The 23611-nt window shown below is 43.7% G+C and overlaps 1 protein-coding gene across 2 annotated transcripts; it reads left to right on the top strand.

The window, feature by feature from the left end:
• The first annotated feature begins 4152 nt into the window (after positions 1–4152).
• Positions 4153–16013, top strand: LOC136496595 (uncharacterized). Of its 2 annotated transcripts, none has more exons than XM_066492314.1 (14): positions 4153–4778; positions 5778–5916; positions 6308–6527; positions 6613–6713; positions 7203–7324; positions 7405–7496; positions 7984–8089; positions 8547–8701; positions 10006–10124; positions 10259–10389; positions 10913–11010; positions 11139–11353; positions 11488–11914; positions 15249–16013. In XM_066492314.1, the coding sequence occupies exons 1-14, from the start codon at positions 4314–4316 to the stop codon at positions 15334–15336; spliced, it is 2478 nt and encodes an 825-aa protein (XP_066348411.1). In that variant the 5' UTR covers positions 4153–4313; the 3' UTR covers positions 15337–16013. The 2 variants fall into 2 exon arrangements, with proteins under 2 accessions (XP_066348411.1, XP_066348410.1); XM_066492313.1 differs by having other exon boundaries at positions 4154–4778; positions 10003–10124.
• The last annotated feature ends 7598 nt before the right edge of the window (positions 16014–23611 follow it).

Genomic DNA, 23611 nt, shown 5'->3' on the forward strand with positions numbered 1-23611 from the left:
ACAGGTTCTGTTGAGGAGTATAGCTCCGAGGAGTTTGACGGTTAAGGGGTTCATGCCTACGCTCGAGTTTGGCGATCTTATCTTCAAGTTGTTCTGAATGAATGCTACTTTTGATTCCGCCAATGCGGCGATGTAATAATTTATATAATTCTGCACTATTTGTACTCTGATATTATCGTTGTATGGATGTGATATTCGACTGGAATTTGGGTAATATGATCTACCACGGTCTTATTACACTTCAACTCTGTGGATTTCCCTTCGCGGAAATTGGGGTTGTTTCAGTACCAGCCTGAACATCCAGTGCCATCACACTGAAATTAAAACAAAAAATTAGAACTTTAATTACAATCATCAAGAAAATAAGTATAAATTAACCATAATCATCAAATGCGATAAAATAACTCACATTGCGATCCGGACACTTGAAGAAGATACGACCATTGTTGGGACACTCCTTCCTGACTCGGTACTCCATCACAATCTTCTCCTCACACTTGCCGCATACAATGAGAGGGAGGTCCGGCCTTAGTCACTTTGTAACCCGATGAGAGGCCAAGGACCCGAAAGCAGTTGCCATCTACTCTCTATACTCATTTTTAATATAATATAAATTTTTCATTTTATAAACAAATAAAATTAAAAAAAACTTTAAAATTCTCTATATCTCTAAAGCATGAAGTGGGCTATGCATGCTAGAAATGAAAGCTCAATACTAGTTTTGAATAACTACTTTAACCTTCCTTCATCCAAATATGCAAACTTTAAAGTGATTTTAAGCTTAAATGGCTCACAAATAAAAAAAATCTACCATAAAAAAACCACATATATCTAGCCCACAAAATAAAATAAGCTACTGATGAAACATAAGAGTATAAAGTTGGTAACCTTTAGAACCGAAGAATCGATGGAGGAATGGAAGAAATCTTGTGATCACCGAAGAAGAGAAACCGGCGATGAAGCAAGAACACTGATCTCGAAGTGGCTCGGGCTCGGAGAGGAACAAGGGGTATATAGGAGGAAAACTGTAGTCCCGGTTGTATACAGAAACCGGGACTAAATGTTCCTTTCTAGTCCTGGACGGAGCCTCCAGCCGGGAGTAGACTTTTACTCCCGGTTGGAGGTACAAACCGGGAGTAAAAGTGAACCTTTAGTCCTGGTTGGTAGCTTCAACCGGGACTAAAGGTCTCCTGCAGCAAAAGCCTGCCGCAGTAGCCGTTGGGCAGGGACCTTTAGTCCCGGTTGGAGCTATAAACCGGGACTAAAGGTCTGTCTACTTCTGAGCGCGAAAAATACCGGGACTAAAGCCAAATTTCAAGATGGGATCAAAGGTCGTTTCTCTACTAGTGTAAGTATCCACTAATGAGCGGTTGATCAATCTGAAACCTGACCCAGCCATTATGTGAGAGTCAAAAGCTAGAAGTGGGCTACTTTAACAGGGGAATGAAATACTTTTCTCTCCATGCTTAATTTATCCTAAAATACTTACAAACTAATTCTTTTTTTATTGGTATACATCAACAAATAATTCTTTTGTAGAACCTTTCCATTTGCCGGTGTAGCATTGCTTCTCTCTAACACATGGGACAATGAAGAATACGTGTGAGATATCACAGGTCTAGGGTGCTAGCTGTTAAAACTTTAAAGTTGAAGGGGTAATGGCGTGGCATAGTCACCTAATTTTTTCAGAAGTGTTTCACTTAGAAAACCATTTCTAACTAGTCCTGAAAGCAATGTAGCTTACAAACTATCCATAGAAATATATTTTTAGGATGGTTCTGTTAAGTAAACCACGTCTAGAAATATAGATATTTTTAGAGGTGGTTGTCTTAAGATAGTCGTCCCTAAAAATATGATTTCTATGTGTTGTTGCTTATTTCAACCATCATTAAAAATGGGTGATTTTGTAGAGATGGTTGACTCCTTAAAAATAGCTACAAAACAAATAAATTCATTTTTTCTCAAATAAAGCCAGACAAAGACAAAATTCATATGAAAGTTGTAGAGAATTGTGAGATCTAAAACTTTGTAGTTGAAGACTTTTTATTTGAAATCATTTAAGATCACATATATATACTAAGTTATTAAATTTCATTCAAATTTTTATTTTTTTTCAAATGATCTCGGATAGAGACACACCCTTTTGTAAAAGTTGTAGTGATCGACAAGATTTGAACCTTTGTAGTTGAAATATTTTTCATTTAAGATCGTTTAGAAGCCAAAGCCAAAATATTTAATATCAAACTCGCTAGTATATGTTAATAAAAAGATAGCCTCATAATCTTGTGCACAACCTCCTCTACCACCACACCACATAGTCACCTATGACCAAAATAGGCATGCGATAGCTATACTAGTTGCGGCGGCACTTGGACACTATAACATACTTTTTTTTATCTTTTAAATAAATTTTAAAAATCCTAAAAATATTTTTTGGAGGCTGTTGACTGAGGCAACTGCTATCAAAAACCCTTTTTAGGGACTGTTAGCTTAATAAAACCACTTTTGAAAATTAAATTTTGAGTGGGGTTGACTTAACAAAACCACCCTTAAAAATGCCTAATTTTTCAAAGTCAATGTCGTAACGGTTTGAAAATCGGCCCTAAATCGATTTTAGCCATCTTAAAAAGGAACTTTTATGTGGTAGTGACTTGATGTCTACAAAAGGTGCATCACATAAGTTTGAGATTGCGAGGGATCGGTAGTTGGCCGACCCTCTTTGACAAGGTTTAATTTCAAGCAACTCCAGCTTACTACTATAATGCCGCGAGGAACTGTAGCCAATCAAGAAAAAAGAAGAAGATTGGTTTCATCACCTCCCACAGTTTGTCGTGCAGGAGAGAGATCTTCTGTCGTCAATAGTGCTGGAGCTACTTTCAGTTCTACTTAAGGCTAATCTTAGTTGGGTTTTCATGTCCTTGTTTCCAGGACTGACAGGTGTTGGAAACAATGTAAATAAGTTTCATCCCATAAAACTCATTTCATCCCATGAAACTTTTATGATCTCTTTTTTCGTTTAAACTATGCCATGTTAGTTTATTTAATGTCTATAAAACTTCATTAAGACTGACATAATAACAAAAAGGACCCTTTATTGTATTGGAGTGACAATGAGGCTAGAGCATGGTAGGATTTAGGAAAGCTCCTCCTTTCTTTCAGAAAAAATACATCAAAGTTGTTTCATGGGTAGTTGTGGCCAAATGGCTATGCTTTCTTTTTGGCAACAGTTACGGCTCTGTTTGAACCGGTAACAGAAGCGGACGTATCATATCACATGTTCTAACCCTAAACACTTATATATTTTCGTTTTCATAATCTCTTAAAAATTATACTATACAAGTCGTGATTAACCCCCTACAAGAAAAATCTCCATGGTACATATATAGATAATAACATATTTTAAAGTTCACAAATCTACATGACACGTGCATCACTATTACAATAAGTAGTAACCACTACTACACTCCTTTCATTCTAAATTATAAGATGTTTTGACTTTTCTAAATATATTGTTTTTACCATTTTATTTAGACATATTGTATATCTAAGTGCATAACAAAAATAATATATTTAGAAAGCCAAAACATATGGTGTAGTAGATACAAATAATATTTATCTTCTAGCGCATGGGCGGATCCATATTCATGGTTGTGGGTGCGGCCGCACCCACAAAAAATTAGAAAAACAGTGATGATGTTTATTTTTTTCATCATATATGCACCCATACAATAAAAAGCTATGCACCCCTTAAATTTGTTCTAGCTCCGCCACTTTTCTAGCGTGTGTATATGCAATGTCTAAATCCACTACCATTGGGGCGACACTTCGTACAAAAAATATTGACCAATGAATTAACAAAAAATTGTGCAACCCTTACATGTCTGGTAATTAATCCAAGTTTCCACTATTTTGTAATCCCTCTATTTTAAATTACAAGACGTTTTAACTTTTCTAGATTAAAGTGTAAAGTTTTTATGCATATTCGTGCTTTGAACGAAGGCCAGGTGGCTCTCATCTCACCCCAACAACAATAGTCTCAGATCTACCAGAACGAATTCCAGAAGAAAGAAGATTAATTAAAGTGGAAAAGGAAATTTAAACCAGCTGCGCCTGCAATTGCCAATCAGCAAAACAGGTCAACCTCGGAAACGTCCTCAGTCCAGGCAGCTCGTTCTCCCTCCGACGTCTGACCGCATCGACGGACCCTCACCGTCTTCCCGGTTTCTATTTCCGTCCCCGTCCCCAACCACCCGCTCCCCCGCTTTCCGTGGCCATGGCCGCCGCGCGGGCGCAACCACCGCCGCCGCGCCCGGATGCCTAGAAAGCCCCTCCTCCCCACCCGCGGGTCCACCACCCCTCCCCCGCTCCTTCTCCTCCGCCGCCTCCTCCCCCGCCGCCGCGCGACCTCCTCTCCCCCGCCGCCGCCCCCCCGGCGGAGGACCGCCGCCATGGCCCCCCGCTCCGGCGACTCCGCGGCCGCGGCGGCGGCGGCGGCCTCCTTCCGTATCGGGATGGTGCGGGTGGTCTCCTTCCTTGTAGGCGGGCTCAACCTCGCGGTGCTGCTGCTCGGGCTCTACCTCATCGACGCCGTGCTCCCGTCGGGGTGCGGCGGGGCGCTCGCTTTCGCCGCCGCGCCCGCTATGGCCGGGGTCCGCGTGCTCGCCATGATCGGCGCGGCGCGCGCGCAGCACGCCACGGCGGACGCCATAGCTAAGCGCCACCTCCACGAGGGCGACACCTCTGTCGCAGCTGATGCCGTAGCTCGCCACGAGATTAGGGTGAGCTCTACTTTCTGCCTCGGTTAGATTGGATTTGGTCGGCGCAAGCTGGGTTTGGTCAACGGGATTTTAGCTTAGACTGTGCTTAAACAAGCTCGTGACCCAATAGCTCGAGCTGCTGCTGTCTAAGTTTTCTCGTTGATGCGTTTTAACTTAGTTTTCAGGTGAATTTGATGCAAACACGGTGTAATTGATGTGTCTATGGCTTAAGATGTGACTACAACAAATTTCCCTAGCATTGAAAATGAGTGTGTGTATAAAAAAAATGAGCTGGGGAGCTTATATGATCCACATGAGCAGACAGTGGACTTATGTGGTTAAACACATTGAGCCTATTGAGGCAGGAAGCTTATGCATAGGTTGGTTTTACTGTGAGCTCAAGGCAGGAAGCTTCTTCTGACCAAAGAATCTTTTGTTTGGTGTGGTATACGAGCTATGACTGGAAACCTGATTTCATATTTATATATGGGTCTATGGCTACCATTTGCATCGATTTGGTTTTGTTGGTATAGTCTAGGAGGTAGTTGCCTATCTAATTTGGAAGCACTCCATTTTACTGTCCGCTTGTTCATGCAGTCCAATTCCATCCCTGAGCTATGAGACACCTCAATTGCCAAAGTGTGTGGATAACCCCTTCTTGCTGTACTGTGAATTGACCTTATCTTTCCATCTATTTGAGCGTCATTCGTGTTTGCATTTTTAACCATGTATATGCCTGCCCAATATTCAAAACCAATGCTAACATAGCAGCACTCTGTTTAGAGTTCAGACATGTCAAGGAATCCTTGAAGAAGTAAACATTCATGGTTGCATTTTGCGAAGGTAGTAAGGCATATAGGAAGAGAGGAAACAGAAAAGATGAAAAAAATATGAAGTGAACAATAAAGTAAGGGGATAATAATGGAAACATTTTTAAATGCAGTTATTGCATTTCTACTTTAATTTTTCTTAGGAATTCCTGCTAACTTAACAGATTGCTTCGTTCATCTTGCTGGACAGGTGAGGTACAAACGCTGGTTGTGGTGGACCAGATTTGGTATGGCAGTTGGTGCATTGCAGTTGGTTGCAGCAACTTATCTCATGTTTGTCATTGTAAGAGATCTCTCGAAAGAAAGAAGATCCACTTCCTGCTTCTTTGGTATGTTGGTTGCCATTATGAGCCATTTATTTCTTAACTTTGGACATAATCCTTTACAAGAAGTTTTCGTTTGCTGGTAGTTTACAGTCACATGAGCTTCATACATACACAACGACACAAATAAAGGGGGAATAACTTGTGAGCACATTTTTCTTGAGGTTCCATATGGATTTTTTGAGTGAATGGTACCACAAACATTATAACTACTCTTGCTTTGAACAGCTTTTGCCTCACAATAAATGTACTGAAAAATAGTTAATCAATAGAATCTAGGAGCAACTCTTAAGAGTACGCGGATTTCATTATACTATCCTAAGGTTTTATTTTCTGCTGTACTAATCCACTCATTTACTTGGGCTTGAATAATTGGTTTGCATGGTTTATAATCTAGGACAGGATGAAGCTGATCAGGTCTCAGGACGAGCACTTATTGCTTTATTTCTTATCCTTTCCTGGGTTGTGGTCATTGTTCAATGCTTCACGGGTTCTGACATATTGAGGTGGCGATCATTTTATGCAACACATGATATGGCATGGAAAGCTCATTACAGGGAAGTGTTCGACCACGGAATTCGAGAAGCTTTGTGCTGCCTAGGACGTGCAAAATATTTGTAGGTGGCAGTCCAGTGATTTTACACTTTGGAACTCCAATTTTCGTATAATTAGTTGAGCTGATTGTTTTATTTACTAATTTAGAACCGTATTGGAAGAAGATGAGGTTTATTCTGTTGCAAGACTCCTTGGTGATTTGGTTGCATATCGTGCTTCTGGGACAGGACATTTGGAGCTCTTAGCAGGTTGGCTCTTTGACACTGTGCTTTCATATAACAAATCTCAGTGCTATACCTGGTTTTTCTTTTAATTCATTTGACTAGCAATTAGTCAACAAACATTCTGCAGTTTGCTGTATAACTGTCAAATCATGTATATAGCTATGTCAGGACTTCATGCTCACAGATATCAACAAGTAATTTCTATTAGGTTTAAAGTTCGAGTGTTTGACATATAAATAACATAATGGATTCACCAGTGTGTGTGATATGTTGTGTTCCTTTTCGCATAGACAGGTTATTTTAGTTAAAGAAAATCGTGCGTATGAATATTGATAAAAGAAGGGAGCATTGGTAGTTGGTACCCTACCTAGATAATAGTTACATTTTTTTGTGAATGTATCAAAAACATATGATTTCTACAAATCTATGTATTATGTTTCAATTGAATTGTTTTTTGTTATTACTGGTGTATCTAGAGGATACTGAATATCTCCTTTATTGTACATGGCATAGGGCTTGCTCTATTGCAGAAGCATGGGAATTTACCTGAATCGCAGACTGACCTTGTGGAGGCATCCCATGAGCTTATGCAAGAAGCTGCTTTCCTCCATCCATTTGCGGAAGCATGTTACACGGTACTGATACCTGTTGGTTGGGACATCATTTCTGCTCTTGCTAACCTACTGTGATCGCACCTGACATGGTTGTAATGCAGGGACCACTTCTTGATGTTGGACGAAATCCTATTCTGTTTCCCTGTGCATGGGTTTATAGACAAGGTGTGTTAACTCCATGGGCACGCAGAAGGTATCTCATAAGCTTTGATGCTTCTATTGCATGCTAATTTTTTAAAGTTTTATGTTTATGTTTATGGTTCAGACCTTCAGCGCAGTTCAGCTTGGCGTCTGTCTTTAAACTAGCTAAATGAATTAAGCTAGCCTCAGTATTATTCTGCTTAATCTTCCCTGTAGTGAAGTCGAATCTTGTTATATTTTCAATCTAAAACCATTCCGTCCTCGTGACATGTTAACCTGCATTATTGCACTGAGAAAAGGTAGAATACCTTATTAATGTGTTGCTATGTAACAAAAAAAAGGGCAGACCCAGTGCCGGAGGCTCCCACATGAGTGGGGTCTGGGGAAGGGAAAAACCGAGGCAAGCCTTCCCCCCCGCAAAATCTGCGGAGAGGCTGCTTCGAACCCATGACCTGGTGACTCAGTGAGATAGCTCTCACCACTGCACCAGGCCTGCCCTTCTGTGTTGCTATGTAACAACTATATTTATTTTTGTGCAGACGCCCTGCACTTGATGGTGATAATTGTTGGCGAGGCCATGCGGCAGCCTTCCTTAGATTTGCTAATATACCACCTAAAGCACTTCTGAGAGGGCGTGTTTGCCAGGTAATATCATGTGTTTAGTGCCATCAGGGTTTATGAATACCGACTTAAGTGGGATGATGTGGTTATTTCAACCAGTTACACATAACATTCTAAAGTTCATTTAGCTGCTTTGTCCTTTATTTTTTTTCCTTCATTTAGTTGATCCTTAGCTGGTTCTGGATTCTGCTTATAACCTTATGACGGCCTTTTCTATAAATTATTTTGAGTTGGTTAAAGAATATCATGCTTTTGAGGGTCCATGGATATAACTGATCAATCTAAAGTAGCTTTGAACCTGACTTTGGCATGTTTATCCGTTAAGCTGAACCCTATTTTTTGTGCACACTTCGCTTGCATTCTGTTCATTGAAGGTATTATTGCACAATTGAGCAAACCAAAGTTGGTAGCGAGCATATACCTGTTGATGTTTCTTTGTAAACATTGAACTTAGGATGATCTGTTTTACTCATCAATGCAGAGCAAGCGTGAAGCTGCTTATTTTGTTGTAGTTCTCCATGACAAAAGAACTGTTGTTATTGGGGTTCGTGGAACAGAGACACCAGAGGATCTTATAACTGACGGATTATGCAGAGAATGTGCTTTTACTTTTGAAGATTTGGATGGACTAGTAAAGTAACTCCCTCTTATTTCTGCCTCTTCTGTTCTTATGTATCCTCCCTCTTTGTGTGGTTGACATTAATTGTTTCCCATTTTAAAAAGAAGAAATTAATTGTTTACACTAGGACCACCTGAGCTCAGTTTTTCCTTTACTAGATTCCTTTAGGACAGAATTAACATATGAACTTTCAGAAAATGATAGTTCAACAATAGGATCTGAATTTCTTTTTTGTTATGACCCTCAAAGTTCTGCTCTTTTGAACATTTTTTTAAAAACATTCTTACTTATTGGATTTGCTTATTTTTATAATCATTACCAGCTTCTTCAATAGAACCTTGTTCATGGCAAGGTGTTTTGCACACTGAAGGACTTGAATATTGCAATGTAATATGGCTTTCTATCATTCAGAGTTTATTGTGAATATTTTTTTATCGAACACGCAGAAGAACTGCATATCATTATATTAAGAAGAAGAAAGGAATCTAGATGACTCGTACAACCCCTGTAGGGGCAAAGAAGTTACAAAAAGGATTCACCAACAAACCTCAACCGCAACCAATGACCGTGAGCAAAACAATTATGGTCATATGCTTTGGAGCCCTTTGGCTCCCGCCATAAACCATAACGTTGCCTCATCTCTTATATCCCGCAAGATGGCAGCAAGATTAGGAGAAAACCCTTCGAAAATATAGCCATTCCTATTTCTATGTTTCCAAATCCACCATGCCACCAAAACAACCAAGGAGTTGAAGCTGTTTATTGTGAATATGAGTACTACAGCAGTGAGAATATTGTTGAAAGGTTCACATGAAAGTTCATCTGAACTATTGTTGTACAACTAACTGTGTGGCAACAAAATTCTTATCGTACTCATGATATCAGATCTTTTGTCATACAGCGTGTTTTTCAACTCAAACAAGCAAGACCTGCATGCCATTTCATCATTAAAGAAGAACACTTCCACAGACAACACTGTCCCACTCACCACATTATAAAACAAACATGCTGCAAACAGAGAGAAAAAGAAAAATGGCCTAAATAGGAATTAGGAAGGGCTCCCTAGGTTACTGAGGTGGCAGACTCCGGAGATCCTTAGCTCAGCCATCGCACTACAGTGTGTTTTAATTGATGAACTGATAAAAAAATGATGATTAACCAAGTCAATGACCTGAGGGGATCAAATCAACAAATTTTAGAGGATGGAGACCAATTTGCAGAATAATCCTCTATTTTTGCTCGTCTTTTCTTATTAAATGTTATTGTGCTATGTGTTATCCACAACCCTTGTTTTTGATACTATGTTCTGTTTCTTCAGTAGTGAACAATTACCTGCAACTACAAGAGAGAGAGTTATTTCAACATTTCCACATTATGGGCATGGTGGAATTGTAGAGTCTGCGAGGGAGCTTTTTATGCAACTAAATGAATGCGCAGGAGGTTTGATTTTCTTCTTTTCATACCAACCACTATTGCACTGATTAGAAGATTAGGTGCTACACATGAATTACGCTGATTGATTATATATACGTAAAATGACTAATTTGGTCTCTCTTTCCGAAATGGCAACCCAGAAAACACATCATCTGGAAGACTTGGATTCCTTTCTACACTGCTGGGGAAGGGCAGTGGGTGTCATGGATATAAAGTTTGTCTTGTTGGGCATTCTTTAGGAGGCGCTGTTGCTACAGTCCTAGGAATGATGGTAAAGATGTAGAACCTTCAGTTTTATTTCAAGAATGCTCTTTGTTAAGTGTCATCCTTATGCAACCTCTATTACCGGTTTCTAATGTCTTTTCACCTAAATTTGGTGTGTTGCTGTAACATTTGGCCTAATTAGCTAGGTATGAAGTACGTGCATGTGTATGTATGTATCAGGAATACTTTTGGATCTGTAATCGCACAGATTCCAAAGCAACAAAACTGTGAGATGGACCAATCTGTCTAATATATTTATGTCTTTTTAGGTGAAACATCTTTTTTGTTACTTCTCTCATATGACTTTGTAGCACATAACTACTATATATGTTATACCCTATGAGCTTGAAATGCAAATCGGTACCATTTCAGCTCACATGGTCATTTTGCATGTTTTCAAACTAACTAGACCAATATAGGAGGTATATTATGTTTTCTGTCAATGCACTTTATCTTTTCTGCTCGTTAGTACTTTACCTTTTCTGTTTCCTTATGATTGTTGATTGGTTTTTAACTTTGTTGTTGACCAGCTTTTTGGCAAATACCCAGACGTGCATGTATATGCATATGGACCACTTCCTTGTGTGGACTTTGTAATAGCGGAAGCATGTTCGCATTTTGTCACAACGTACGAATAAACTGAGATCTTACTGTGGCTACTATTTTCAATGGAACTTCAGTTTTGGTGTGCTGTTCTCTTATCTAGGTTCATTAACTTCTGACTTCTGAGGTTACTTTTGCTCTGTTTCCTTGCAGCATTGTTTGCAATGATGAATTTTCCTCTCGCCTTTCAATCAATTCGATCCTTAGGCTACGATCTGCTGCAATAAGTGCTCTTTCAGATAACTCTCCAGCTGATACAGCAATGATACAAAAGCTCGCTCGAAGAATTTTGCATGTGAACAGGTATCATGATAATGGTCCTGATGATGGTATAATCCTGGGCTATGCTGATCATACAAGAACATCAGGTCGGCATAAATTTGTAGAAGTTTCTTTTACCTTCTCTTTGTGCAGTCTTAAATATGTATGGAGTCTGGTTTTGCATGCGTTTCACCCATCTTTTCTGTAATCATTTAACATATTACCTTTCCTCCTGTTACAGGTACGGCAGTACCAAATGAAAGACAAATTTCTAATCAGGTTCCATTATGCAATACTGAGCCAGACCTCCAAAATACGCAAAATGGCTTTGTTGGGTATAATGGATCCAATGCATCCATAGATGAGCATCTGAGCTGTGAAGGCATAAACAGTGGCCATGATGTGCAAATAATTCCACTTGATGGGGCTGATTCTAGTTTCAAAGAGCACCCGACATCTTACAGAGAAATACCAGTGGAGCCTCCTGAGATGTTTCTTGCAGGCTTAATTGTTCACATAGTGCGGCAAAGAAGAAGTCTCTTTCCTCTTTGGAAATGCTGGAGCATTCAGGAAACTGAACCACCATACAAAGCTGTTTTAGCGAAAAGGGAGAACTTCAGGGATATAGTGGTTACTCCTTCCATGTTTACAGATCACTTACCATGGAGGTAATATTTAACTTTATGTTTACCTAAATAAACTAGTATGGTGGCAAACTCAGCATTTGACCAAGATCAGGGGCAAAAACTAAGGTCGTAAAACTACCTATACCAGCCACACATTTTGAAATGGCAAAATAAAGGACAAAGTCTCAGTTGAGATGATAATTGAACTCCATGCACCATGCTTAACTATGCAACAATAAGATAAATTGTCCATACAATAGCAAGTACCTAATTAGTGAAAACTTGGGGCATTCAAGCCGATTTCTAATGTTTCTTGTTCTGGAGTAGTTGAAGTCTGTTCAATTGTGCAGAACCAATATTCTACTTTGTAATCCTATTAAAGATGCAGTAAAATATATTTTGGATTATGGAGTAGTTCACTGAGTATGCTCTTCAAGAGCTGCTCCTTCAGTCGCTAATCACATAGCCTTGTGCCTCTGTGCGTTTCCTTGGCCCTGGTCGTGTAGTCCTTGTTCACGGTAATTCTTGTACTAGGAGTGGACTCTTGACCCTCCTATGTATTATTTTTCTTCTTAATGAAATGACATGCAGTTCTCCTGCGTTGTTCAAGGGAAGAAAGTTCACTAAGTATGTGTTTCTTTGTTGGGAGGGTGGGGGATGGGATGGGGTGATCCCAAATTGGAGTCTGTTTGGTTCCGGGACAAAGGGATGGAACCGTCCCCGGAGGTATGCCTGCTAATGGTGCTAAAGCCACCCCGACCCACAATAAATAAGATAGCTCTTCTAATCTAACCCTACCCAAAAAAATAACTCATGAACCCAACCCAACCCGCCCCACCGCCGCTGGCAAACCCACCACAACCCGCCCACCTCATCCGGCGGAAGCTTCACCTTCAGAAACCCCCGGCGGAGGGAGGCGGATGCGGCGGCGGCGACCTCCAGCAGCCTGGCCACGGCGACGACGCCGGTGTCTGGCAGCAAGGGTGGCGGTAGGAGCAGCGTCCTGAGTTGCTCCTTCGCAGTGTACGTCGGCGAGGAGATATGCGGCGGTTCATGATCCCCACCGAGTACCTAGGCCACTCGGCGTTCACGGAGCTTCTCCAGGAGGCCGAGTAGGAGTGCGGGTTCCGGCATGAGGACATGATCTGGATCCCTGCATCGTCGAGGCCTTCGAGTCTTCGAGGGCATCCTCCGGTTCGTGTAGGGCAGGAAGTAGGAACCCGCCATGTGTTCGTCTGAATGCTCTACTCTGAATTTCTTTATTTAATTTTTTTTCCTGTTGCCATGTGCTGGACTGAATGCTATTCATTGCTCTAAATTTCTATTGGAAATGCTATTCATTGCTCTAAATTTCTGTTGGAAATGACGACAAAGTGGCGAGGAGGCTGGGATGGGTATAACCCGTCCAACCCGCCCCAACCCTTATTTCCTGTTAACCCAACCCGCCCCGACCCACGTGGTGCTAAAACCCAACTCCACCCATCCAAATGAACTCCACAGCAACACCCAACCCATAAAACCTATTTCCACCCGCCCCATTAGCAGGCTTACCCGGAGGAGAATATTCGGCTCAGATGCGGGTTCACTCCATCCCCAGGAAACGAAGGGATGGAGGCATCCCCTATGGTTCCCATCACGCGCGCCGTTCGCATCCATGATGGGCAGGTAGGGCTGCACGGATTGGGGCGGCGAGGTGACGGCAGGCAGGACGGAGCAGGTTGGGGTGCCGTGGGTCAGGGTGGTGGGTGCAGGGAGGCATGCCGGCCGAACCCCCGGTGGCGCATGCGCAGGGCGAACTCTTCGGGAGCAGCAGCACACAAAGATGGAAGAAAAAAATTGAGGGGGAAGAGAGGTGATGTGAGGATGAGTGTGCCCCGCAGATAAAAGTGATTGACGGTGTAAAACCCCATCCATGCCATTTTGCTCAACCACCCCAACCAAATAGAAAACAGGGATGGATCCATCCCTCGCAACCAAACACGTAATGGGACCGTTCCACCACCAACATCAACTCATCAAGGGTGGTTCCACCCCAGGACGCCCCCAAACAAAACACATGCTAAATGTCTAGAATCTGGATGAATGTGCAAGGCACTTTTGAATGGGAAAATAGCCATATGAGTGAAAATTGCCTAAAAAGATCAATATGCTCGCTGTTCACTTGCTTGCTCCTTGGGAAGGTCATGGCACAAGGAGCTGCGTAAGAGAGAAGCATGAAGGACTGAGCCACCAAGGATAGGAAGTTGGGAGCTATCGTCCCTGTCTGCCAAACTGGGAGGAATGAGCCTGGGAGTGGCAGCTGCAGCACCAGGCAACGGGTTATGGATGGGTTAGGAAGCAGGTGTGCAGCCACACGGGCAACCTGTCGAGGTGTGATCATAAGGATGCTGGCAGCAGGTTGGGGCAGCCAATTTGCTTCTGCTATTGGTCCTTTTCCATCTAGGGTATGGATTTTGAATCCTCAGCGGCGGTGGAAGCACCTCTACTTGATGCGAATGAACAAAAGAGGGGGCGGGGGCGAGGAATGACAGGAAAGAGCCATGCGGGCATGGGATCAATGGTTCTGGAAGAGTCCAGATGGTCAAGTGGATTGAGTAGGTTTTATGGTGGAGAATGAGGACCATTAGCTTGGACAGGCTAAAATATAGGGGAAGTATCCCTTTTGGACCTAAGACTAAAGTCGTGACCCTAGTGGCCTAGCGGCCCAAGTGTTTGGTCGATCCTGCTAGTGCGCATGGTGAAATGCATTTAATAAAGTCCCTGAACCGAGGTTCTTACAAGCCATTATCCCCCAAAAGGAAAATATAACCAACAGCTATCACATTTTATTCAGTGCATGCATGCCCAATCCTTTTAAACAGAAAACACGTCAAATTCACGTTCCTGAAAAGCACCAGCATGATTGAGCAAACTTTTTTAAGGGCTTGTTTGGATGCATTTGTATCCGCCTCAATCCACATTTGTTGAGGTGGATTATGGTCTAAGTTTAATTCCCACCCCAACACATGTGGGTTGAGATGAATACGAGTGCATCCAAACAAGCCCTAAAGTGGAAAAGCGTGCAGCATTTTTCCTACCGTATCGTTGTTCTTATAATCCATTAGTCTGTCACAAATCCAACATTTTGCTGTTTTGCAGTTTTGTCTTGTCTAATGTCGAGTATAACATCTGTTCTTCCAGTGCTGTGGTTATAGCATTTTCCATGTCAAGCCATTGCACTTCCGCTTCTAATATAGCATTTGCTTGTAGTATAACATCAGTACAGAACATGCCCTTAGCTGAATCTAAAGCAGCAAATTCAGTTGCCAGGCATTTTTTTTAAAACTGATTTCATCATCTGCAGTTATCCTGACACCCTATGCCTTGGCGATTTCAGGTGCCACTTTGCTATGCAGAAAATTCTTGAAGCTCAAACGCCTATGAGACGTGCAAATTCCGATTCACCCATACAGCATTTGGTCTGATCAGGACAAAACTGTTGGCCCATGTACAGAATGACGTGAAGACAGAAATTATGAATGTCACATTTTGCAGCATGGTTTATTCCAGGCTGGAGGCATATTTCAGTCCTTCAGGCAGCCATATCTTGTATACAGAAGATATCAGTGACAGGGCCAAAATTGTGATGAGCTTATTGACAGTTAGAGGCGAATGCTTGAAGGCAGGCACAGACCACTGAGATCTGATCTCTGGCACAATAGAAATCTGGTTACTGTACAACAATGTATAATCAGTTACTCACCCTGGCGACCTGCGCGTGTACATTGGTTCCTGACGCAGCCGCCAGCCAGAACACACACCCCAGTTAGCTCCCGTTTATTCTCTCTTATTCATTGATTGAATCATTGTTCTGCAGCTGCGTCTGCTTGTCCATACCCATTTTTTATTCATGGCAAGTTATGGTGTACATAATTCAACACAGCGGAATTAGCTAGACTGACTGGCTGACAAGTGGCAAGTGGCGATCAAGATGTGATTGTTCACCAAAGCTGAATACTGAATGGAAGTTGTGAGTTAAGTCGGTACCTTAGCAGAACCATACTACCTTGAATTAACTGAATACTCCCACATGCTGCAACTATTTGATTTCCTATATTTACGTTCTGGCAAGGCTCATGAACGCCAGGCTACCGCGTATTTATTGGCTGTCATTATCGTCTTTGTTTCATTCGTAAGTACTTTAAACACCAAATTCTGACTTACATGTTACAGAGCCTATGTATACGATAGCCTCTTGTACACACTGTTCCCTTCGTTCACTTGACTGCATATTTAGAGGGTGTTTGGTTCCATGGACTAAATTTTAGTCCACGTCACATCGGACGTTCCGATGTTAATTAGAAGGATTAAACATGAGTTAAATACAAAACTAATTACACACATGGAGACTAACTTACGAGACGAATTTATTAAGCCTAATTAACCCGTCATTAGCATATATTTACTGTAGCACTGCATTGTCAAATCATGGACTAATTAGGCTTAAAAATTTCGTCTCGTAAATTAGTCGTAATCTGTGTAATTAGTTATTTTTTTAGTCTATATTTAATACTCCATGCATGTGTCCAAACATTCGATGGGACATGGACTAAAATTTAGTCTAAGAAACCAAACAGGCTCTTAGGCTACTAGGCTTGTAATGAAAAAGCTTCTGGTGCTAACCGCAATTGTGGCCAGTCTCCCTTGCTTCAAGGGACAAACCTAATTGGACCAGTCTCCCTTGCTTCAAGGGTCAAACCTACCTGGAAAAACATGGAGCGTGCGATGAGCCTCCAGTAAATGCGTGGCGCCAATGACAGCGCACCGGCACTGCAAACCAACAGAACGGCACTTGAGCATTTTCTTCTCGGGAATAATGGTACTTGAGCATTGATGATCCCCAGCTGGACGCTGCCCTTGCAAGTGCGTAAACGTCCGTCCTTGGTGCGTTCGGTTACGTGCACAGCCACTTGTGCGGTTCTTACTCCACGTACAGCACGGTCAGTCAGGGGTGGCTGGGGCGCACGAGGAGGCCGTGCCCAAGTCCCCCCACCACACCCAGGACGCGCGTCGCGAGCGCACGTACACCACCACCTTCCCGTGAGCCAACCCGATCCTCCTCCAGCACCAGGCACCAGCAGCCGTCCTCGCTCACGGAATGCGCGAGGACCACAGCCCCGGCTAATCGCAAAGCAGCAAAGGTGATTGTGTTGTGCCCGACGGGGAGTTGTTGCTCTCGCCAATTAACACCTCCAAAGTTGGAGGTGGGGAGAGCGGGGCAATGAATGGAACAGGGCACACACACCACCCCCATCATCTCCAGAATTCCCCGGCTAATTAATCATGGTACAGTAGCCTGGACTCGAGAGCCCTTGATCTGCTGATGACACGACCGCGTCCGCCGCCGCTCGCCAACGACCGATCCGACCGGCCGACGAGCCGTGGAACCCGGCGCGTGACGCGACGCGACGCGACGCGAGCCCGGCCGGGCCAACGATCGGCGCGCGCGCTGCCGTGCGGGTGCCAGTGCCAGTGGGCGCGCGAGCCGCGCGGGGCATGGGTCACAGGGTCAAGACCGCCGCGCGCGATCGACGGCGTACCCCCTTGCTGGTCGCTTGGTTGATTTCCTCCAGCTCGCACGATATTCCCCGGTTCGAGCCACACCGATCAGCCGCGTCGACGCGATTCCCCGCCCTAGCGGGCGCCTGGCGGACCAGCTAGCATTTCACGTGAGGTCGTTCTTCCTGCCTGCCCAGGAGGCCGTCCTTGTTACCCTTTGCCTTTTCATATTTGGCGACGCACGCTCGCTCGTGTCTGTCGGGAGGCAAGTCCGTCGGAAATAAACAAGCACCATCTGTTCCAAAGTGACTCTAACGGCAAAACTTCGCTCACAAGGTGTTGGCGTCGTAGCTCGTGACCGCATGCATTCCGTGTCGTCGTCCCGTGTAGAGTCTGCATGCCATTCTTCGCCCCACGAGCACGGGAGAAGCTAGCAGGGCCCCAGGATGCATGGCCCTCCTTGCCTGTGGGCGTGAACATTTCTGAACAGTCCTTGTCGAGTTGTCGTGCATGGGAGGGGTCGGCGGTGGTGGCCGCGCTAGCTGCGCCCAACAACTGGAGCCTCAAAGGTCGCTTTCCCGTCCACTGTGTCTGTGATCTATGCGACGGGCGACGCCCATCCCACTGGCCACTGGCCACTGGCCACCGGGGCTGCAACGAATTTTGCAAGATCATCTCCTCTTTTTTCGCTTTATTACGTTCGGTTTTTATCAGCTGTCACGAGTGAGTTCCCCACGCCGTGGGACGTGGGGGAGGCACAAAAGGTTTAACTGCCCTGTTCGTTTTGGCTTGTTTGGCTTATAAGTAGTATTTTTTCAGTTAACGAACATTATTTTTCTCTCACACCAAATCAGTCAACTGTACTTTCAGCCATGACTTATCAGTCAAAAAGCCCAAACGAACAGCGACTTCCGAATCCGGCCGCCTTTGCTTTGCTTTCTTTCTCCTAGCACTACTCGATGTCGATCGCTCGCTTCTGTAAATCACTAATGCTGAATTATCCTTGTGGGGTTTGTCCCAATGGTTTCAATTTCAGAGGAAAAAAAGGTTGTCTTCGAACGGAAAAGCATCGAGACGAAGTAAGAAAATTCTCGCGCCAGACACCTACTACGAGCCATCTCTTTCTCAGACCAAACCTAGGGACGGCATGTAACAAAGATCAACTGCGACTTGCATTGCCCGACATTCTGCGTCACAACATGTAGTGGCTTAGCGTATCAGGCATTATTACCGTCGAAAAGAGTTGAGAAGAATTTTCCAACGATTCTCCCTGCATGCATGCTTTGTGAAAGAATCACCAAGCGCATCCACTATGGTCTAGTGTGCTACGGTAGTGCATCAGGACATCACTCCAGTAATCCAGTGCATCCAATTAGTGGCTCGACTACTAGCAGCCTGTTCGTTTCAACTGAATTGGCTTATAAACCATGGCTGAAAGTACTGCTGACTAGTTTGGTGGAAGAGAAAAACACTGCTCAGGCTGTGAATTATAAGCCAGATACGAGCGAATAAGCCGAAACGAACAGACCGTAGGCCATGGAGGCGGACCGGATAGGCTGCTTGCTTTTCTCCCGAGCGCGATGCGTAGCGAAAGCCGAAAGCAACGCAGAAATCGTGGGCGAAAGGGCGCACAAACATGACGCCAAGCGAGGCTTTTAGGACGCAACTACCACTCTAACAGAGGAAACATAGAATAGAATCTGAATATATATATGTACCTTTTGCTAGTGCGGCTAGCGAGTGGCTAAAGTTGGCTGGCCCTTCTCCACTTATGAGCATAGTTGTAGTAGTAGTAGTAGTAGTATATGATTTGTTTTCAGATACATATGCATGTGTCGGTTTTGGTGCTCCAAGGAATAATTTGACCAGCCGATAAAAAGGTCCCCGATATTGTAAAGAAATTAAAAGCCATGCGTTTGGATCCTATATCACCTTAGTTATTGAGAAAAGAAGGTGGTTCAGTGATTTTTAGTCATCATGTACTAGTGTCCAAGTCAATCGGTGAGTTGGCCCTTAAACAACTCCGATTTCTCTTGCTCGTTTCTTGTGGGGCCATGCATTATAGTTCAGTGACTGTTTTTTTTTTTTGTTAGGAAAAAAAGGTTCAGTGACCATACAAAATCAGAACAGACAGTTCGATCGCGAGGTAGGGCAGCACATCTTGATTTGATTTTCGCGTGACTTTCGTTGTGGGAACATTGATCACTTTTCTTTTAGCTAAAGCATCAGCAGTAGCACTCGACTGTACTGTAGCGGATCAGAGTTTTGGAATTGACAAGCAGCGCCCACCACCAACCCTCACGTAGCCGCAGCTTTTGCGCTGGCAGCGAAGAGCGCGCAGGTCGGTCGTGCTGCCTCCTGCGCCGCACAAAATCGTTGTCCGTGTTGTACGAGCCTTTTCCCTTCGACTTTTCTCAAGGCGAGCCGACGGTTGGCACAAGAGCTACGAGCGTGCCTCAAAGCCTAAGCTGAATCAGAGAATGCGTTTACGGTTTTACATGCTTGATTCTAGCGCTTGCGTGCTAATAAGAGTAAGAATCCTAATTGGTGATGTTCACGTGATGAAGTTTCGGTCCATGTATAATACTCCATATGTTGCAAATTATAAGTCGTTGTAGTTGTCTCAAATCAAAATCCTCTAGTTTTGATCAAGTTTATGGAATGGTGCATAAGTGTATCTATAAGTCTATAACACCAAGCAAAATTCATTGCATACATTATGTTTGTTAGTTGTCTTTTTCTGAAGTGGTGCCGTTCTTTTCTGTGTTAGACTCTCGCTGCCCTTTCTTTTGGCGTCTTGGTTCCGTCGGTAGGCTAAGATGTTCTTAGTTTTGCTGTTGGTTCGTCAGGTATAACCCTTTTTCTGGTAGCACCGTAGTTTCCTCTTGTGCAGGAGGTTAATTAAGTGCATTCTGTAATCTTCTCTGGTCTTCTATATTTTGTTAAACTCTACGTATTTTCGTTCAGTGAATGGAAATGGAGAATCTCCCCGTATCAAAAAAAAAAAATCATTTGATAGTAATGTACCTGTTGATCAATATGAGTCAAGTTTGATTTAGAATAAAATTATAAAACGATTTACAATTTCAAACAATAATATAACAGATAAACATGCATTGACAACCAGAGGTGTGGGTTTGGAAAAATCGGCTTAGCCAAGTTACTAACCTGGCTTATCCATTTTTCGCTAGCATCCTTAAATTATAGAATGGATCTTACTGCTGCATTAAAACAATCAAAGTACATATATGGAATGTTCAGTTTAGACTCTGCATGAGAGACTTACTATGGGTAAGTCTACAGCTACGAAAACCGTTCAGCCCGTTTTGAATGAAAAAAAAAAGCATTCAGCCCATTTTATCGGCTAATCTGGGTTTCGAGTAATTTCAACTCGGTTTTGTGAGGGATACAACCCTACATAGATATATAAAAAAAATGATTACGGTCAATAGAAGGTATCCAATAGATTCCATCAAACATGTTCTTTTTTTTTTTTTTTTGCCTTTTTATCTTTTATAAACTCTACCTCTTCAACCCCATGCACTGTTCTCCTCTCGTCTACACAACACGAGAATGTATATTGACATCGGTTTTGCCTTTGCCTTTGATGCAATTTCTTGTGGCAGCAGTTCGATGGATATACCGACGAGTTGTATGTCAAATCTGGCTAAGCAAGTTCATTAACACTAAGGCCTACAAGCTACTCTTCCATGATTTCTGGTATACTACGAGACAAGTCAGGGGAAGACTGTTCTGGTGTTAAAACGCAACATGGACCAATAATGCCTCCGATCTCCGAATCTTTGGCGCGCAAAGCCAGCAAGCCACCTTTTTCTGTGCCGGCGGCCTAGCTGGCGTGAAGGTGAAACCCATCCCGTCTCGCGTTGTCGAAACCACGAGTTGCCGACCTAAAGCTAGCGGCCGTACCCGTGCCTGCCATCCGCCCATCCGTCCAGTCGCTCGGGTCCTCGGCCAACAGCCCCGACGGCGACCGCTTCCCAACCGCCTCGCTCCCTCGCGTGCGCGGACCCGCGCCGATCGGAGTCGCGGTCACGGAATCCGTCGTCACGCAGATGGGAGCGACGACGACGATGATTATCAGTACGTCCTGATACGCTCACAATGATGTGAGGTTTCGACACTGATCAGAGGCGGGGAACGAGATTAAGCAGGGCGGGCCGTGGGGTGGGCGTGTGCGCACCGGCGCCACTTATCGGTCGTTATTGCGTACGGTCCCAACGCCGACCTGTACGAATAAATTTAGGGGCCGTCCAGTCAGGGCCGGCCAATCAGCGTCGCCACTTTGACATCTGGTTCAGTTCAGGTCTGAAAAAGGTCTCCTGGGGAAGAGTAGCTAGGCTGCGACTATCGGTTGTGACTCACTAGTTGTGAGCCTGATCGGCCCAACTGCTCCACTCCAATCAGGGTAACGACAGAAAATTCAAAGCACTTCCCCTGTACGGGGGTGCTTTTGTGATGAAATTAAATAAAACGGAGAAGAAGCTCGAGCTCGTGCAACATGTGAGCTGTGACGCTTCAAGTTCAAGATGGGGTGCTCGTATCTAAACTGATTTCATTATTCTCCAGGCATATCCGAATACTGTCGCTAGAGATCGATAAGTTCCTGTGCGGGATCATCCTAACTAATGATCCATGACAGCTGACAAGCGGAACACGGAGCATTTGCCAACGACTTTCAAGGCATGGGCGAAGCTCACCGCCCCCCAAATTCAAAGGATCAGAATTCAACTATACCATCCTCTCATGTAACGTCCAACTATCAAATCATCTTTTACATAGTCTGTGTGAGTGAGTTCAGTTACATGTAATTGGTGGAGAGAGGGTGAGAGTTTAATTTATGGGTAATACTTGGTTGAGGGCGGGCGTCCGGCATGCCCGCGCTGCGCGTCGCGTGCCCTTGCCTACCTAGATTCGTGCCTCCCGCCCCGGCCGTGCTCTATCCACCTGTCGAGGCCATTGTCGAGGTCTGTGCCGCCGATGAGCTCCACACCGACGACCTCTGCGTTTCAGATGTACGTTTCATAGGTATGTTGCAAGTGTTTTATCTGAATATTGTAAAAGTAGATCTGGTGTTGCATATGTTGCAATGGATATACACGTATGTTGCAAATGTATGTTCAAAATGTTTCAGCTGTTTCAGACATATGTTGCAAGTGTTTTATCTAGATGTTGTAGTGTCTATACACATATGTTGCAAGTATATGCTCCAAATGTTTCATCTATTTCGGACGTATGTTGCAGCAAGTGCTTCATGTTACAATTGTTTCATGCGCAAGTGCGGGAAGTGGTCGCAGGTGGAGGCAGTCGCAGGCGGTCCCCACGTGCACGCGGGAAGCGAGGTGGGCATAGGCAGTCCCCAAGAGCAGTACGCGCAGCAGCAGGCGCGGGCGAGCGAGCATGTGGGCAGACAAGCGAGCGAGCAGGCACAACAGGCAGGAGGCAGGTGAGCGAGCGGGCGCGGGAGGCGGGCGAGTGAGCAGGCGGGCAAACAAGCGAGCGAGCAGGCACAACAGGTGCCTATCCGGACGTCCGGATGCTAGCCAGACCTTTAATTTATAATATAAGTGTTTGTTTTTAGGTAACAAATGAAATTCCCTCCTTCAAGGATGCACTAGACCATAGTCTCATGGGAGTTTCAATTATCGCTGATGTATAAATGAGATATCTATACTTATATATGTATCTATATTTATACCTAGATCATATCTATACATATACCTATATTTGTACCTATATCTGTACCTATATACTCCCTCTATCCCTAATTAGATGACGTTGTAGGAGTTCTCACATAAACCACAATGCCGAACCACACTGTATAGAGAGCATCGATACATCGTTATTTGCTTTTTAATTCAGGCTCAGGCAAGTGGACGACAGGAACTGACATTTGGATGGTACGTTGAGTATGATCAGACACGTACGCAGAGCTATAACGTCAACTAATGAGACAATTTTTGAATCTTACACGACTTGCATTTTGAGACGGAGTGAGTATATTATTAAAGAGATAATTTTATTTTATTTTTTTCGTCCACGTCTCCTTAACAAAAAAAATTCCTTCTATCCCAACTTTTTACATCTGAAACTACACCTGCGCATTTCTGGTCATGTACGTGATCCAGACTCATGAGCCATGGTGATATACAAGCTAGAACAACTTGTGTCTAGCAACGATCG

Source organism: Miscanthus floridulus, chromosome 12, assembly GCF_019320115.1.
Source record: "Miscanthus floridulus cultivar M001 chromosome 12, ASM1932011v1, whole genome shotgun sequence".
Taxonomy (NCBI): domain Eukaryota; kingdom Viridiplantae; phylum Streptophyta; class Magnoliopsida; order Poales; family Poaceae; genus Miscanthus; species Miscanthus floridulus.

Excerpts from the sequence above, each read along its gene's own strand:
- LOC136496595 (XM_066492313.1), top strand. The coding sequence starts at position 4,314 with ATGCCTAGAAAGCCCCTCCTCCCCACCCGCGGGTCCACCACCCCTCCC. Across the intron at positions 6,528-6,612 it reads CTAGGACGTGCAAAATATTT|AACCGTATTGGAAGAAGATG; the intron begins GTAGGTGGCAGT and ends TTACTAATTTAG. Across the intron at positions 7,325-7,404 it reads TTGCGGAAGCATGTTACACG|GGACCACTTCTTGATGTTGG; the intron begins GTACTGATACCT and ends GTTGTAATGCAG.